Here is a 17,255-nt window from a genome sequence, read left to right as displayed (position 1 = left end):
AGGGTTTTCTTGAACTACCCTTTTGAGATATTTGAGCTTGAAATATACCATATATACAAATTTGCTGGCCGAAAATAGAAAATTCCAGCAAAAATTGTTTTCTGTAATAATAGGGTGAATGTAGTCTCAATCCTGTTGATTTTTGTCCTTAATTTTTAACGATAGAACAAGAAACAAAACTACTGTATGTTTACAAATGCTAACTAGTTTTCATTGTTTCCGAGGACCGTTTCTATACGTAATTATCATTTTTTTGCCATATTTTCGCCCGTAAAAAATCAATGAGTAGGCCAAAAAGTAAATGAAAATCCATGTGAATTTCATTGTATTTAAAGAAATAATTCTCGCGGGGTATTATATGAGCACAATAGGCGTATGGAACAGATCCTTTATATAGCGTGATAGAGTGATGATTATGATTCATCAATTTTCCTCTTAATATGCATATTGTCAATTGTTAGTATATGTATATATTCGCGCCCTTTCGTTATGTTCTTTTAGGGGCGTATCAAGTTTTTGATGATGGTTAAATCAGACACTTTAACCACTCCGCCACCATGATATATAGGCGGAGGGCTAGTGGTAGAATGTCAGGCATCTATATATATATGTACACGTAATGCCTAGAACTTAGATACAAATGTAGGAAAAATTTAAAATCTTGTGGAATAGTTTTTAGTTTCGCTCTCTGTGTAATTTTCAAATGGATTCTTTGCAGGCCTGTGATTGATCAGGTTTTTTTCCTCTCCTGAACTGCCTTTAGTTTTACTATGAGATATACCAGGGGTGAAAATAACGTCAAAAAAGTATTCTTTGAAGTATCGAGGATGGTCTACGTGGAGCGAAGAACATCTTATTTCAATTAGATTGTATTCAGATTAGCATATCATTGATCAAGTCCATATAACGGATCTAGACGTAAATCTGTATATATTTAGATATGACAGTGTTTAGTTTTTAAATGTATTAGAGTTCTATATGTTATTGTTCATGCTACATTTGAATATTTTCCTGACTCTCTTGTCCCTATGATAACAATACACTACAATTTGCTGCACACTTTATAACTTTGTATATCCGCCTCACACACTTCAAAATCCGGCCTTATCACCAAAAACAATGCAATTGTATATTATAATGTAAGATGCGAGTTATACATAATAATGATGTACATGTATCTTATCAAAGTTTCACACGGTTTATTATACAACCACAGGTTTACGACGCGCATAAAAAGATACTTTTTTTTGTGCGTCGTAAACTTAGTGTGATACAACATGTACAAATTTAATATATTCTCAAATAGTTCAAAATTAATTTAAAGTTGCTCGGGGCTAATAGACTCATTGTAACGAGAAATTATTTGTTTGGTTTTAATAACATTAAATTTAACGTCCCATTAACAGCAATGGTCATTTATGGACGGGCTCTCTGCAATGTCTAGTATATCTGATCATGTAAACACATGTAGTTACTGAATACATTAATGAATGTAACGTCCTATGATCAGCCAGGATTATGTATGTACGTGCCAGGTTTGTTGTTTGAGGAAAGCCGGAGTACCAGGAGAAAAAACTACCGACCAGCTGTCAGTCCAGTACCTGACAACTGCCCGACATATGGGATTCAAACTCGTGACCCAGGGGGTAGGTTTTTATATTTGGAGTTGGAAAAAGATAAGTAGGGTTAGGATATTACATTTTTCCAAAACCAGAAACAGACGCATGTGATCAAACAAGGAAGATTCAAACAAGAACAAGAGTAGTCTCTCTTTACAAGTCTTCACAATTAGCTCGTCGCCCGGCTAAAACACGATAATGATATAAGGCACATCGAACAGTTTTCTTAAGCAAAATACTGTAAACATACATATTTTAGAGGTTATATTATCTAAAGGCCCACTATCTTTCAGATACAAAAAACTAAAGTTTCTTAATGCTAATGAATACATTGAATGTGAATAATGATATAAACGGTACAAGAACAACAACATATACCGTATTCGACCCAATAAGCGCCCAGGGTGTTTAAATATAGAAAAAAACTATGAAAAGGTGCTAATAAGACGAAATCATTGCAAATAAAGACAGTATTTTGTAGTTTTGGTCTTTATTTATGCGTGGACAATTGAAATCGAGGCCTAAAAAAGGGGAAGGGCGCTTATAGGGACATGGGCGCTTATTGGGTCGAATACGGGTACATGTAATAACACTGTATCTCGGATACATTTGAAGTAGGAATTGTTTCTTGATCTTTAGGTCCCTATGCTCGTCGCGTCACTTTGTATCCGCATTACGCATACCCTAAAAGGAAATTTCTGATACGAGGGGAAAATCCGGTCTCTTATCAAGTATAAGTGTGGAATACGTCTAAGTGTAATTTCTAAGAGACATAATTTAGTTTACCGAGATGTAAGTTTGAAACATGATTAATGTTTTAATCGAAATTACGAATATGGATTGTGTGTTTTGCATGCATGCGAGAATGGGATTATTTTTGTGTTTTTTAATATATTATGATAAGGTTCAAGGTAATATAAGAATTGAATTGAAAGAAAGGGAAAAAGAGAGAGAGAGTAATACTTACATTATTTTTTCATCTTGTTCTCCTCAGAGTTTTACGTATCATATTGAAAACAAGTGCAGTATACTTGAAACTACAGTGAACAAAAAAATAAAGTTTTACAAAGTATATGTAGAATAGTTTTGGGTCAAAAAATAAACCCTGTCATACACCTTTAGTTAGCGACCTTAAATTATCAACAGCAGAGGACGATTAATGTTGAGAATGGACTCCCGTTGAAAATTGATCCGGGTCATTTCCAACGTTGAAAAAAGACCCTGTGTGCCATTCAAAAATGAACTTTAAGAACATTCTTCAAACCGACACGTATAAATAGGGCCTTGTTGAACAGTGACCTCATAAACAATGGTTTACCGTTACGTAACCCGACGCTATACTATAACCACATTTAAGTTCTGTGACCTTCTATTTTGATTTCTAAATTTCATAATCACTGCGATTTAAATTGAAACGACATTTTGTATATTGTATTACCAATAAGCAAACAATTTTGTTCTCGCTGTAAGCCATTAAAAAACCCACATTTTTGGCGTCTGGGCGCTTTTAACGGAGACTAGGGCATCTCTAAATTACATATTTTGACTGACGATAATTTCGCTATTATTTTACATTTTATATACAATTTATACACAGACAGGAAACTTGGTTGCGCGCATGATGAAAAATAATGTCGATGTGATAAAGGTATGACTTATTTCCCCACCCTCTCTCGATCCCATGAATCCTATCTCTAGCTTCACATGGAAATCTCTCATTTTTCTTTCCATCAACCATATCTTCTCTCTATCTAACCCTGTACAACTCCCACCGAATTTATGACACGGAAGATTCATCATTGAAATTGCAGGGATTATTATCACCGATTATAACGGAAGTGATAGTAACCCCTGGAATAGCGAAAACGCGACAAATGAGCCTCCAAAAGAAACAATCGCTGGTAGGTTATCGAATGAGAAGTCACCTTCCAAAATGTATATGTGACTGATATTACATTTAAAAATTACACTAAAAACCACGAGTCTGTTGCTTGCATATAGCGTAATTGATACATTTACTTTTTTAAACATTTATATATATTAAGTTTTGGCTAACACAATGTGACCATATCTCAACTGTCAAAAATATTTAGCGAGGTATTTATGAGTGTATTTAACAAAATTTAAGGGGAAGCTAAGGACTTTACTGGTAAAAGTTCACTATAAGTATTTAATAATCAAATAGGTGTCAATTTCATAAGTTCCATTCTAGAGAGACTGTCACTGTCCAGCAACCCCAATGTCATCCTGAACTCATCGTGTATTATCGAGTCCCGAATGCCCAAATGTCGTACTAAATTCAGACTAATCAATCTAAAATGGACCGTCAATGTTCAGCGACTATATTGCAATACTAAATTGCGTGCTCAATCTATTTTGGCCCGGCAAATCCAATTTTGTACTAATTACAGCCTTGTCAATCCATTTGGACCATCACAGTCTGGCAACTCCAATGTCATACTACAGGCTAGTCAATTCAGAGCCTGGTGACTCCAATGTCTTACTAAATACAGCCTGATCACTCCAGAGTGAACCGTCACTGCCTGGAGAAACTCAAATGTTGTAAGGTTTCACGATCCTGGAATCTGCATGCTCAATCATAATATGGCGTAACTTGTTAGGAAAACAAGTGAGAACAATATGTACTTGAAAGTGTCGTAATTATCATTTTAATGGTTATCTCAGCAGTGCCAACCTAATTAAACTCACATATATCAAAGCATCCTTTATTTAAGGAATGTTTTTTTTCTGTTTTTTTTGTTTTTGTTTTTGTTTTTTTTTTTTGTTTATTGGTGTGTAAACTCCATTTGTTGACTTATATTTTAAATGACGCGCGTTAACCCGTCATGTTGAAATATCTGTCCAACAAATGCAGTTTACACACCAGTTAACGACAAAAAATAAAAACATTCCTTATATTTACAATTCAACCGACTACTTCTTTTAAATTTAATGTTCCAATAAAAAAGCTTAGTTTTTCCAAACGTTAAACGATTGATGTAACAGTCGGTCAATTGATTAAATCGCGGAACAGCGGGCTCCAATTTGGCGGGAAATGTTGTCAAGTTTAGAAAGTACACACAATATAGTTCCACAATAACACTATCTTTTTTATTCCATTGATGCAATATTTCTCAAAAAATTTAATTTCTGAAACATAGTTTAAGATTTGCATTACACATTCAAAGTGTTTATAGTGACAAACTAAAAATACAGAAACAATAGGCTAAATCTGATGCGCATTAACACTACTTGCGGAAGTCAATGTTCCGGTGTATGCATTCTTGCGCGACAACCGATTGCGTATTATTTCCAAGTTTTTAAGGTTATATAGCAAAGAAAAAAAACGGAAATGTAAATATTCAAAAATATTCCTATTGGGAATTTGAACGATTGTAAGATGGATATTCTCCAATTCATAACATGTCCGTAAAACATTGGGCAACATTGCTAGCTGCATCGTACCATTTTCGATAGGTTGTCTGCTTCCGTTCTCCAATTTAATTTTTTCTTGTTTTGGGGATATCCAGGTTCATGTGGGTTGTTGTCCCCAATCATATTCATATAATTAGAACTCAATTAAAATGAACCATATTTAAGCATTGGTTGTCATATTTTTGACATGCATTGATGTGAAACATACATTGAGAAGTCTAGCATATCCAGTGGTGTGCGTTAGCACATTGTATCATTTTTGTCAAAGCTGCACACGGCATAAAAGACATATCATTTGTCTTGCCACTGCGAGTGCAGATAACGTAAAAATGAATTAATCATCCTTCGGTTCCGTTTTCCCCATTTTGTTTCGTATCCATACTTTTTCTGGTTTTTTTAATTAACTTATTTTACATTATTTTTTTGGTATAATTTTTTTCTTAAGTTCTTCACATAATCTGATAAATTAGGTCCGTTTGAATACGAAAATATGAGCGAAAGTCACAGATAATTTCTCCAGTGTGATAAGCAAAACTTATTGACACATTTTAGTTAAAGTCTATCTACTAATGTACACAGCTAGTGGAGTATTATCAGCGTATTTCCTTTAGCGGAGTGAAATTTTAGAACGAGTTTACTGCATGTTTGGATAAAGTATAATACATGACAAAGAATCGCGTTCCAAGCATGCATCATTCAGCATGGCGGAGCGTCCAGTCAGAAACATTACCAGACTCGTATACAATGCCCAAAGTTGGGTTCTGTAGAAAGAAATGGAAACTGTTGGGATACTGTGCAACACTTTGCCATCCACAAATATCACATTTTTGAAAATTGATCTCGAAGACCTTGCTCAAGCCGCCATATTGATTCACACTTGAAACTCTCAAAATGGGACACACCAGGCGATCCGGTTCGTTCGAGTGGAACGTCGAATTTCATTTAACGGAACATTTTGCAAAAAAGAATAATCTGAACGTTATACCATGTGTCAAACGGAAACACCACATATAATAAAGCAAAATATATTAAATCTGAAATACAACTACTTATATAAGAACATCAGTTGACTGTTTTCTATACGTTGCCGTATGCATAGTTTCAAAATCATCGTCTCTATAATGTTTCGTTTGTTTTTTCATCCGATGTACAATGAAGGCGATGATTAAAGCGCCGACGACGATGACAGCAATTCCCGCCGTCAATGACACAACGAAAGATAATGTATGAATAGTGCCCTCAGTCTGAAAAGCTGATTTCCTAACAGTGGGTTTAGGCGTTTGTTTATAAGCATACTTATAAAGTAAAGTTTTATTAGTTTCCTCTGTTATAGCATCTTCTGTTGTGCTTGCTTGCTCTACGGTGGTACTGATATCGAACGAATCTATAGTTAATCGGTCGTGTGGTGACGCCGTTTCTGCCTCAAAATTGTCTTCTGCAGCAAGTGAAGATTGATGCGTTACTGATACGATGTCTGGCGAAGAAAACATTGGATTTGAAGATGAAATTATATTACTAAATTGCGAAGTAGATGATAATTTTTCAAACATAGTCGTTGCGTCACTTCCTGGTTGAGTTGGATGTTGGGTAACGGATATTTCAGTTGTCAAATTATCTGTACTTTTTCTATAACTTTTGGTGTTTGATGTCATCAGCCCGACTGCAGATGTTTCTGTTGTCACATGATATGCAGTTGTTTCATCACTTCCGGTATATGTTGATGTCTGCTCGGAATCATACACTTCCGTTGTCTCGTTCTTTATAGCGAGTACTGTTGTTCCTAATTCTACAGTCGATGACGTCATTTCCGCAGTTGAATGCGTCGTCGTCGTTACTTTGAAATCTAAAAAAAATGAAAAAATAAATAACGTAAGTGAAAATTTCAATGTTTTACATCTTATTAATTTTTTTCGTATTGTTTCAATTGATTTTTAGACCGACCTATTAAATATCTTCGTAAACACTTCCGGAAATCGGGAAATATATAGGCCCTACAGGTTCTGTTTATTACATACGGGTATTATTGGTTACCTTGGCAGTCGTAAAGACTGATGTCGTCAACAGCAATGTCACCCATGTAGCTCAGCTGCCGTGTCGCGGTCATGATAATCTGTAAAAGACGACAGTTTAATAACAACAACACAAAAACATGTGATCACCGTTAATAAGTAACAACGGCGCTACAAAAAAACAGTATAATGACGTCATGATAGTCTACAACACTATGAGGATATCACCAACTAATTCAATCCTACATGTAACGAGTATTTTCATTGGCTTAGAATACCCATTAAGAAAAATGAAGTTGAGATTTGTTACATAGTTTCTGTTTGGCAAAACAACAGCGTAATGATTGCAGAGAGTCCCACATGCATTTGATATGACAAAAAGATTGTACATGTACATACTAGATTGAATTATAAGACTGATTTTAATGAATTTTCATGTTATGGAGTTCTTACACAAAAATCTGATTAAATTATAAATAAACCGCGACTTATCTAAGTTAGTCCTTAATATATTAGTAATGTAACAGTCATTTGTTTAATTTTACAGTGTATTTACTCCAGTTTTGCATATTACAAAGTTGTCTGTCCTTGCGGGTATGTATCTTTTGTGAAGTCATCATTTGATGATCATTTGAAAATAAGTCGAGTTTTTCCCGAAACTGTGCCGTTATGCTCGCCAAAACATGACGTAACAATAAATACCTACAAGGACAAATGAATATGTTACATAGAGGTTCCTTTCGTTTATCATGTTTATCAAATTCGGGTAACTTAATTTCCAAATTTTGAAAAGGCACGAGCTTTAGGAAGTCTTTTCGAAAGTCGATGATTAACTAACGAGAGTTTAAGTTATAGTCACGCGTATGGAAACTTGTTTATCTCATAACTTTATAGCGAGGCGATCGGTTGTTTCTCCGTACATTCAGGGAAGCTAATCACCGCATATTTCGTCATAGCGCATCTTTCTGCCATAAGATATTCCTTCTTTGCATATTACAGATTTCGCTCCCTTGTGGGTAGGTATCGATTGTTACGTCATTACTTTGTGAGCGCAATTCTCCGAAACGTATGACGTTACGCTCACAAACACATGACGTCACAATCAATACCTACCCGCAAGCGCAGATAGCTCTGTAATATGCAAATTCGGAATAGTGCCTAAATAGATAGCTAATATTCGGTTAGTATTTAAATATACTATGTTATGTGGTAAATGCAATACTGTAAACGTGAAGGTTGACAGGAGGGAAAAAATTAGCTAATTACGCGATGGCCGCTCGATCGCGTTTAACATGTTTAAAAAAGCGCGATGAAAAGCACTCCGAAGTTGAAAGCCAATCGAAATCAAGGGCCATTTGAGACGACCAATAAGAGGCGCTGAAGGTGATTATTGTTTAGATCACCAACTGCTATGGATTTTTCCTTTGCAAAACATGCATATTTATGGGATAAATAATTCAATTTAATTTGTTTTCATACCAAATCCGACTTTCTGATTGGCAGATAATAGTTCTTCATACTACTATGGAAAAAAAAAAAAATCCGAGAACGGCGCGAAAATTCGACGTTATAATGACGACACAATAGAGACGTCAACGTTGTGTATTGATTTAGAAAAAAAATAATCCATTGGAAAATCAATGGAATAGTACGTTGTAACGTATTTTACGTTATCATGTAGTCTGCAAAAATTAATTACATGTATATGCATTGATGTCACTATTTTGTAACTTCATTGGGTTATGAAATAGATTTTGTCCCAAAAATAGTGACATCAATGCTTAAATGAATGTTAAAGACACACTTACCCTGAAATGTTTGTCCGTCCTATAGATGAACGTATCCCCTTTCTTCCAGTCCCGGCCCTGGTTTCCCTTCACTGTGAACAGGACCTCATCCATAGTGTCTGGATTACCGTCTAGAAGCCGCAAACTTATTGTCAATGATCCGACATCTAATGTAAATGGTGAACAGATGCCATGTTATATCACTATTATATACTGTAACAGTACACCAACTTTCTTTTGCGTGAGATTTGATTTCGCGATTGAGGTCAATTCGTGAAAATTTATCTCCGCGAATTAATATCTTAAACATTTTTCCCAATGCCGAAATATGCCTTTATGTTGTATGTCTTTATATCAATATATGAATAAAATACTGTTTAAACTAATTCTTTCACAATTAAATTCAAAGATTTTTCCATTTAATCTTAAATCCGCGAAACTTGGTCTCCGAGAAAATATTTTGAAACGTAAACCGCGAAATTTAGTAACCATAAATAAAAAAAATTATTTACAGTAATTCGTTTCCTATATACCTATACAGCACAAATTTAGTAGCCGTAAAAGAAAACTTATTTACAGTAATTCGTCTCCTATATACCTATACAGCACAAATTTAGTAGCCGTAAAAGAAAATTTATTTACAGTAATTCGTCTCCTATATACCTATACAGCACAAATTTAGTAGCTTAATGTTAATACTGACTACGTGACACGTATTGGACTAATTTGGTGCGACTAAAATCAATTTGCAGTAAAAATCGATCAAAGATTGAAGAAGGCCCGAATTTTGTCAACCCTTCACACTTCGTTTTCTGTCCTTCAAATGCTTCCTAATGACGTCGTATCTTCTACATCTTCTGTAACCAGATGAGAACATCTGGGCATGCATTTGTCTGAACTATTTCTCATGTTTAGCTGTTTTAACTATTATGGAAATCATTACTCTCAACCCCGAATAATTTGACGAAATTATGAGACATTCTTATCGGCTGTCGCTTCTTTCTCTTTCGAAATGTCTGCCAGTACGCTATGCACCTTGCAAGGGCGTCCACTGTATTGTACATGTGCCTGTTTGTGTAGGCGGGATTGTAACACGGTTGGTGACAGAATGAATATTCTACATGCACTCTCAGTCAAGCCGCACTTCTAGAACTTTGCAAGTGAAGAGAGGTGGTCGTAGCTAGAGTTGAAAGGATAAGGGTATGAGTGTCTGATATTTTACCAAGTTAGTCTTCTGTTTGTAGCCCCTAACTTAGCATATGTTTCCTGTCATATTCACAGTGTGGACTTCTTGATGTCCTACTCTATCTTCTGTGCTACCACATCGTCCTCGTCACGGCTTTACTCTTTATACTTCGCCGTTGCAAATGTCTTTTATCAAGCCCTTTGTGTCTTACAAAACGATGTCTTTGTGTATTAAACGAATTGTTGAATTGGTTTTTTAGGTTTTTCATAAACCTAATGCCATTTAAATGTTTCATTCTTTCTTCAAACTTTGATTGATATTAATCCATAGTTGCTCCACTAGAAACACTATACAATGAATATAGAAGTATGCACTATCTAAATCGATCAAAATTATCCCAAAATAATATGAAATGTCTTGAAAGTAAATGCTTTGTGATGGTTTACTTTCATTTTACAACCACAAATCATTTATTTTAAATTTAAATGCGAAGAAACCAATCCATACCCCATCATACAAGTGTACAGGAATGGTTATCCGACATTTAACATCCCTCTTTCAGTAGTGTTCGTCATATGTCTATATTATCTCATACGTACTGTTTTCTCCCTGGGGACCTTTTCAGTGGTACCAAAATTTATATGCTACGTACTATTTTCCTCCTTTGGACCCTTCATATGGTACCAGAATCGGAAACATCGGCCACTTTTAGAAGGTGGGTAAACCGGCGAGAGAAGCCGAGCGACATCTCCTGGGACCCGGGGAACGGAGCTCTCCATGTAAATATAATGACCTACAATGATGATATTAAATACGAGTTATTATGTTATATCAGATTGTTTGAACTGATTAAGACATACATGCATATATTATATACATTATGTATGTATATTTGGATAGTAGATTTGATTTACGTCATTCATGTTTATTAAGGAGATATTATTTTTTTGTATAGCGCCCGTTTCATGTGTTTGTCAGGCAACCTGGTACTAAAAGTATTTGATTATGATGAAATAAATGAAAATAACTAAAAGTATCATTTAAATCATAGCCGTGCGGCCCATATATTCTCCATGAAACTCTTAAAATGATTATCTTAATTTAAACTGTACAGGCATTTTAATTTAGTAGAATATATACAATAAAACTATAGAGTAGAAAGCGTCGCCGAATTTGGTTATATATATTGTATTATCATATTTTATATGTTGAATTGTTTGGTTTTGGATTCCAAGACAGCAAAAAGTACGCGGAAAAACGTTTCTGTCTCAAACTAAACTGAGTAGGTGTCGCTACAGTCTATTGGTATGATATGTCCCTCTCCTGACAGAAATTTATCATTTTTAATACAGATCGACCTGGTTCATCTTTGTTGCATCTTTTCATAGAACAAAGCTACCTCCCTTGCAGGTAGGTATCTATGGCGCCTCCATCGCTTTGTGAGCGAAACTCGCATCAGTCACTCTAAAAGGTATGGCGTTACACTAGCAGACATACACTTGACGTCACGATAAATACCTGCCACAAGGGTAGGTAACTCTTAGTCTACAATAAATAAATGCAAACTTTAAACTCTTATATATGCAGTAGTATAAGATGAACAATAGACGTAAATACCTCCTAGGTTTGACGGTCCAAGAGTGTGATCCGAATCCGGACCAGTCCTTCCCGTGTTGGTTTCTCCGCTGTGTCTTGTCCAATCAAAGGTGTCCGTTTGGTCCTGTTCCCAACCACAATATTCTCCATCCTCAAAATCGCATACATCAATGTCTCCTGGATCTGATAGAAAAATAAAACGAAAATATAGCTGATCAGCAATAAAATACTTTTACAGTCCAACCTGTCTATAAAGACCATCCGATGAACAAAGATGGTCGTTATAGTCAGGTGGTCTTTATACACAGGTCAAATGGTGTTAATGTTAAAATCACCATGTTTGGTATGAATGGTTTTGTAACAAACCTGTCTATAAAGACCACGCAAGGAACATAAGTGTCGATTATAGCCAAGTGGTTTTTTTATAAACAAGTGAAATAGTATTAAAATCATTGGGTTTGGTATGAATGATTGTGTGGAAATCGAATATGCATAAAGACCACCCAAGTGACGGAGATGATCTCTATATTCAAGTGGTCAAATTGTGCTGAAGTTGGCAACCTAGAACCCCCCAAAATTGGTCTTATGACACAGGTAGTCTTTATACAAAAATGATGGCTATGGACGGTTTACAGTAACAACAAACTCTTGTCGTCATATCAGGGACTCTCCAAATTATTTTTAAATATCAGCTTTATTAATTTCATATTCGATCATGAATATAAGCAAACATTAGTAGTCTTAGAAAATTAGTGTTTTAACATGTCTAAAGGCACATAAAAGATCAAGCAAATTTGCAATATGAAACAAGCAAAAGCATAGTTATAGTTATAAATGATAAGTGAAGGAGTCAGTCCTGTTAAAGAAGTCCATTTGATTAAGTTGGACATTATTTAGCTAACAAAAGCTTACTTACTTCGACATTCCGGCGCTGGAGCGCTCCACACCTTGCCATCACAGTAGACTGTGGCCTTGCCGACCAATACGAAGTTGTCCATGCAAGTAAACATCACCACAGCATCGTTGTGGGTAAAATCCATATCTCTGTTCGGATTGGACGGAATACTTGGACATCCGAGCGCTAAATTTGAAAAAAAATATGTGAACACATCGTATTGGTACGGATGTAAAGGTGAATGTTGTATGTTTGTTTATTTCCTTGGCTCTGTTAGTGTCTAGTGAGATAAAAGTCGATCGATATCGTTATCATACATTGGTAATAATATCAGTACTGCATAATTGTTAAATTTTGCGGATGTAAATTTTGCGATTTACTTTTCGGAACTGATTCGGTTTATTTTCCCGAATTATCTTTGTAGCCTTTGAAGGAGTCATTCCTGAAAGATATCAAACCATGAATTTGATGAATTTCGCAATTTCGCGAGGTATTGTCATTCCCGAATTTAGATATATTCGCAAAATAAAAAACCCCGCGAATATTAGCAAATATTCAAATAGTATATGAATGTAACGTACAGACAGATATGATTTATTAGTTGTTTCTATGTAGTTTTACATCAACATCTATTTTTAGTTTGACGGGTAATGATTTGATAGTGAGCAGAAATATACATAGTCATGTTTACACGAGACTACAATGTAAATGTGTTAAGTCACAGTTTACACATTCAATAAGGGGACAACATTTGTGATGCTATTGTAACTACATCGATTTGTATTAAATAAACAATGAAGTTAAACTATGTTTGGTACAAAATTTTAAATATAATTATCTGTTCACGATATTCAACATCTTTCCATTCTTTAAAAGTATTGATTGCTTGCACGTGCCTCGGAATCACGTGCCCCTAAACGCTTAACGAGGTCAAGATGTCTGAAGGATCGCGTCACGAAGTTTAGATGACTTGATACTTTAATTAAATAAATTTTAAAAAGTTAAATCTAGCAGTCAAAGTCAATAAATAGAATACTTGATAATATAAAATGACCTAACAGTTAACATGACGATATAAATTTCTGCCTTTACCATAGTAACTAGGGATGACAAAATGGTTGCCATGATAACTACCTACCGACACAGACTGGCGGAGATGCAGTCCAGTTATTGTCTTTACATTCGGAATTCCTCGGTCCGTATCTCTTGAAGCCACTAATACAGAAGAACGCTATACTGTTTCCCGGCTTTCTCTTGAGATAACCATTTTTTATCCTCGGATAAGGACATCGCCCCTCTGCTCCTATAAATAGACAATTTAAAAACACCTAATAATACGTTTAAAGCATAACAATGTACTTAGGTTAGAGTCTAACCCATTTGAACAGCACCTTCAATTCTTTATGTAGACATACATGTAATTACTTACTGATTACCTATATTTGCTCACGAAGCGTTGACATTACTATTTCGACCGACTCCGTTCATGCATGAAATGAACTCTATTTGCAATACGGTCAATTTAATTTTATATGATAATATAATACTTTCATTCAACAGAGAAGATCATTTACAGACGGTCTTCCTCGTGCAAACAAATTGTTGCGTTGTATGCCATTGATTTTGGGAGACTGTGGTATGTTTATACTGTGTCTTATTGTAATAGCGGAACTCTAACCTGTTTTATAGTGCTATCTGACGGAAGCATGCTAATATAACAAAGAAAACCAAAAACTGACAACAAGTAAATCATCTAGTAGTTCAATCCACTTTATACCAAATGTTAAGCGGAGAAAGAAACGTTCAGGTATAGAACCTCCATAGCGCCGTCAAATCAGATTCGGGCACTCAATGCCAAAACTGATGCGGCGTCGAGGCCGATCTAAATATTAGTAAGAAGACGGCCGTTAAGTAGAGCATATAAATAAAACATTACGGCCAAACAGACATTATTTAATCTGAAACTTAAATTAAGTCCTGCTAGACGTTTCATAGTGTACTTTCTTCTTCATCAAATCGTGTTTAAATTGATCTGTAACTGAATTTCAAACCATTATCTAACTTAATTTCAATGTGATTCACGATACAAAAATGCAGGCCGTCTATCATTTATGCATATAGTTGTGAAAACGCACAACGAATACTCAGAATTTTAAAAATATTTTAAAATTTGAGAGAGGCAGTTATCGGAATTATCCTGCAGAAATGTCAAGGTGAAGCTGTCATTAAATGTGATTTAAATAAATTCGGGCATGGATTTTGTTTGAGAGTCGCTCACATCTATGATGATGGTATACAGGATACCACGAACCACTTCGCCTTGTAATAAAGTCGGTCAGCTATACATGGTACGAAATGATGATCATGTTTAGTGTGTGGAAAGGAAGAAAAATGTGAAATAAGAAATATATGACAGCTAGGTAAACTGTAAATTGAAGCTTGATTTGATGTAGATCAAGAAAAAAATAGGAAATCTGTTAAGGTAATTTCATTCATGAAAAACGTACAATTGCAACACTAAAAAGATGGTAGGTGGTGTCGGTCATTTACATTATATCATGGTAATAGTATGTCGATGTATGCTGAATTATTCCATTCAGATATATTATAAAAAGTCATTGTATTTCATGATCATGTGTTTACTTTTTAGTGTCAAAATATTTGTCATTAATAAAAAGACCTAAGAAGAAATAATATGAAATAATAAGTAAATGTTATTTTCTCATCATGAACACATTAGTTGTTGGTGGGTTTTTTTCAAAGTAAATTATCCTGTCAAGTTAAAATTACTGAGTGAATTTGCGACATGCATTTTGGTCCTATTCTTACTGCAATTGTACTGAATATCTTCTCATTATGCATGATGAAAGCAAAAAATATCGCAAGACCAGCACAAAAAATGACAGGATAATTTACTTTGAAAAAGTAAAGTTATAGTTTTTCACGAGGAAAATCTATATATATATTTATAACAGTGAGGTTTTTTCAGGGAAATCATGGTAATAGTATGATTATGTATGCTTGAATTATTCCATTCAGATATATTATAAGAAGACATTGTATTTCATGATCATATGTTAACTTTTTAGTGTCAAAATATTTGTCATTGATAAAAAAACCTAGAAGAAATAATGTGAAATAATAAGTAAATGTTATTTACTCACCATGAACACATTGAATGTCTTCTCATTATGCATAATGAAAAGACGTTCAGCAAAAAATTGTCGCAAGACAAGTACCAAAAAATGACAGGATAATTTACTTTGAAAAAGTAATGCTTTGGTTTTTTACGAGGGCAATACATATATATATTTATAACAGTGATATTTTTTCAACTTATGTCAATCTTTCATCAATGTCCATGGTCAAATTGGTTTTTATTTCGGTGGTAGATAATTAGACACAGTAAAATATTTTTGTGTCAATGGTTAAAGAATACTCAGGGTTTTTTTTTATATGTCAATAGTAAATTAAAGTTCACGATAAAATCATGTTATGATAATGCTAAGACGGGAATACAAACCTCCTCAAGACAATACGTAATTGGATATCAATGGTAAGATCGTTTGATGTAAGTGATGAAATGATTTTTTCAACAATTAATGAGTGTTAATTATAAGAATATTTTGTTTTTTGTCAATTTGTCCAAGCATATGTTTATAGGTAATGAACGATGAATGAGATGTCAAAGGTTATCAGATAATTGTGGTGAGAGAATATAATTATCTTAGCGGTAAAATGATATCCTTTATTTCATAGCTTTAACATATGGCAATTTTGAATTTATATCTATGAGAAGGATGCATGATATATTAAGATAAATGTCAAAAAGGTAATGTTACATCAATGTGATTGTTCCGGAGGTTTCAGTTGTCCTTTCAGATAAAGATAAGATGCATCAATATAAACGTACATGGATAGAATATTTTAACGGATATACAATTTAGATATGGAAGTTAATAACATTGTAGTTTCCCTGTTACTTCATTCAATATTAAATATTCTATATGTGGGGACGTTAAGTCGCTGATTTTGGTAAAAAACGAAATTCACGAAAATTAAAGCCCCACGGAAAAATTTGATTTCACAGTAGGCTTAATCACAAACTAAAAGACAATTCGCGATTTAGAGAAGTAGAATTTTAAAAGTAAGTATAGATGTTGAAAATGCAGGTATGAAATTTATTGTGATATTTTACGTATTTAATATGTAATTGAAAAGAAAAAACATAAAATGCACTTACCAGGTACAGTAAATATCACCTGGGCCAGGAACAATATCACCAACGCTGTCTTCATACCTGGATCTTAACGTGAATGTAAACAACACGTTCAGGGAATTGTTGATGAGTAAATATTGTTTTCGTCACCGATTCTTGTAGCATACGTGACAAAGGCTTAAAATTAGAAAACAACATTCTTTTGTCACTTCAATTCTATATAAGGTATATGAGTGTGCGATTCCCGCTAAAACCACAGAAATACTACAGATATGTTAGTGCAAATTTATAGATAGACATTGTTAACTTGATATGTGCACAGTTATGACCTCTGACCTTTTTGATAGGTGTACTTAGGAGCAATTTTATTTAACCTACACAATAAAATAAGATAAAATTGTAGTGTGCGCGTCTCAATGACTCTATTATGCGACATTTGGTTGGATTGAGGAGCTAGCGTAAAGGCCACTACACGCACATAAGTAGTTTCGTACTTTTGTAAATGGTTA

General features: G+C 34.4%; 1 protein-coding gene across 1 annotated transcript; it reads right to left on the bottom strand.

Moving 5' to 3' along the window:
• Window positions 1-2,891: 2,891 nt before the first annotated feature.
• Window positions 2,892-17,003, bottom strand: LOC138330211 (uncharacterized). The gene is made up of 8 exons (XM_069277664.1): window positions 16,771-17,003; window positions 13,666-13,830; window positions 12,549-12,713; window positions 11,654-11,815; window positions 10,689-10,829; window positions 8,872-9,017; window positions 7,086-7,164; window positions 2,892-6,897 (listed from the first exon to the last, which is right to left on the bottom strand). Exons 1-8 carry the CDS (start codon window positions 16,823-16,825, stop codon window positions 6,104-6,106), a joined length of 1,707 nt encoding a protein of 568 aa, XP_069133765.1. The 5' UTR covers window positions 16,826-17,003; the 3' UTR covers window positions 2,892-6,103.
• Between the last annotated feature and the right edge of the window lie 252 nt (window positions 17,004-17,255).

This window comes from Argopecten irradians, chromosome 8, assembly GCF_041381155.1.
Source record: "Argopecten irradians isolate NY chromosome 8, Ai_NY, whole genome shotgun sequence".
Classification (NCBI taxonomy): Eukaryota; Metazoa; Mollusca; class Bivalvia; order Pectinida; family Pectinidae; genus Argopecten; species Argopecten irradians.
The sequence above is the reverse complement of the archived record's forward strand: the minus strand, read 5'-3'. Positions and strand labels throughout refer to the sequence as shown.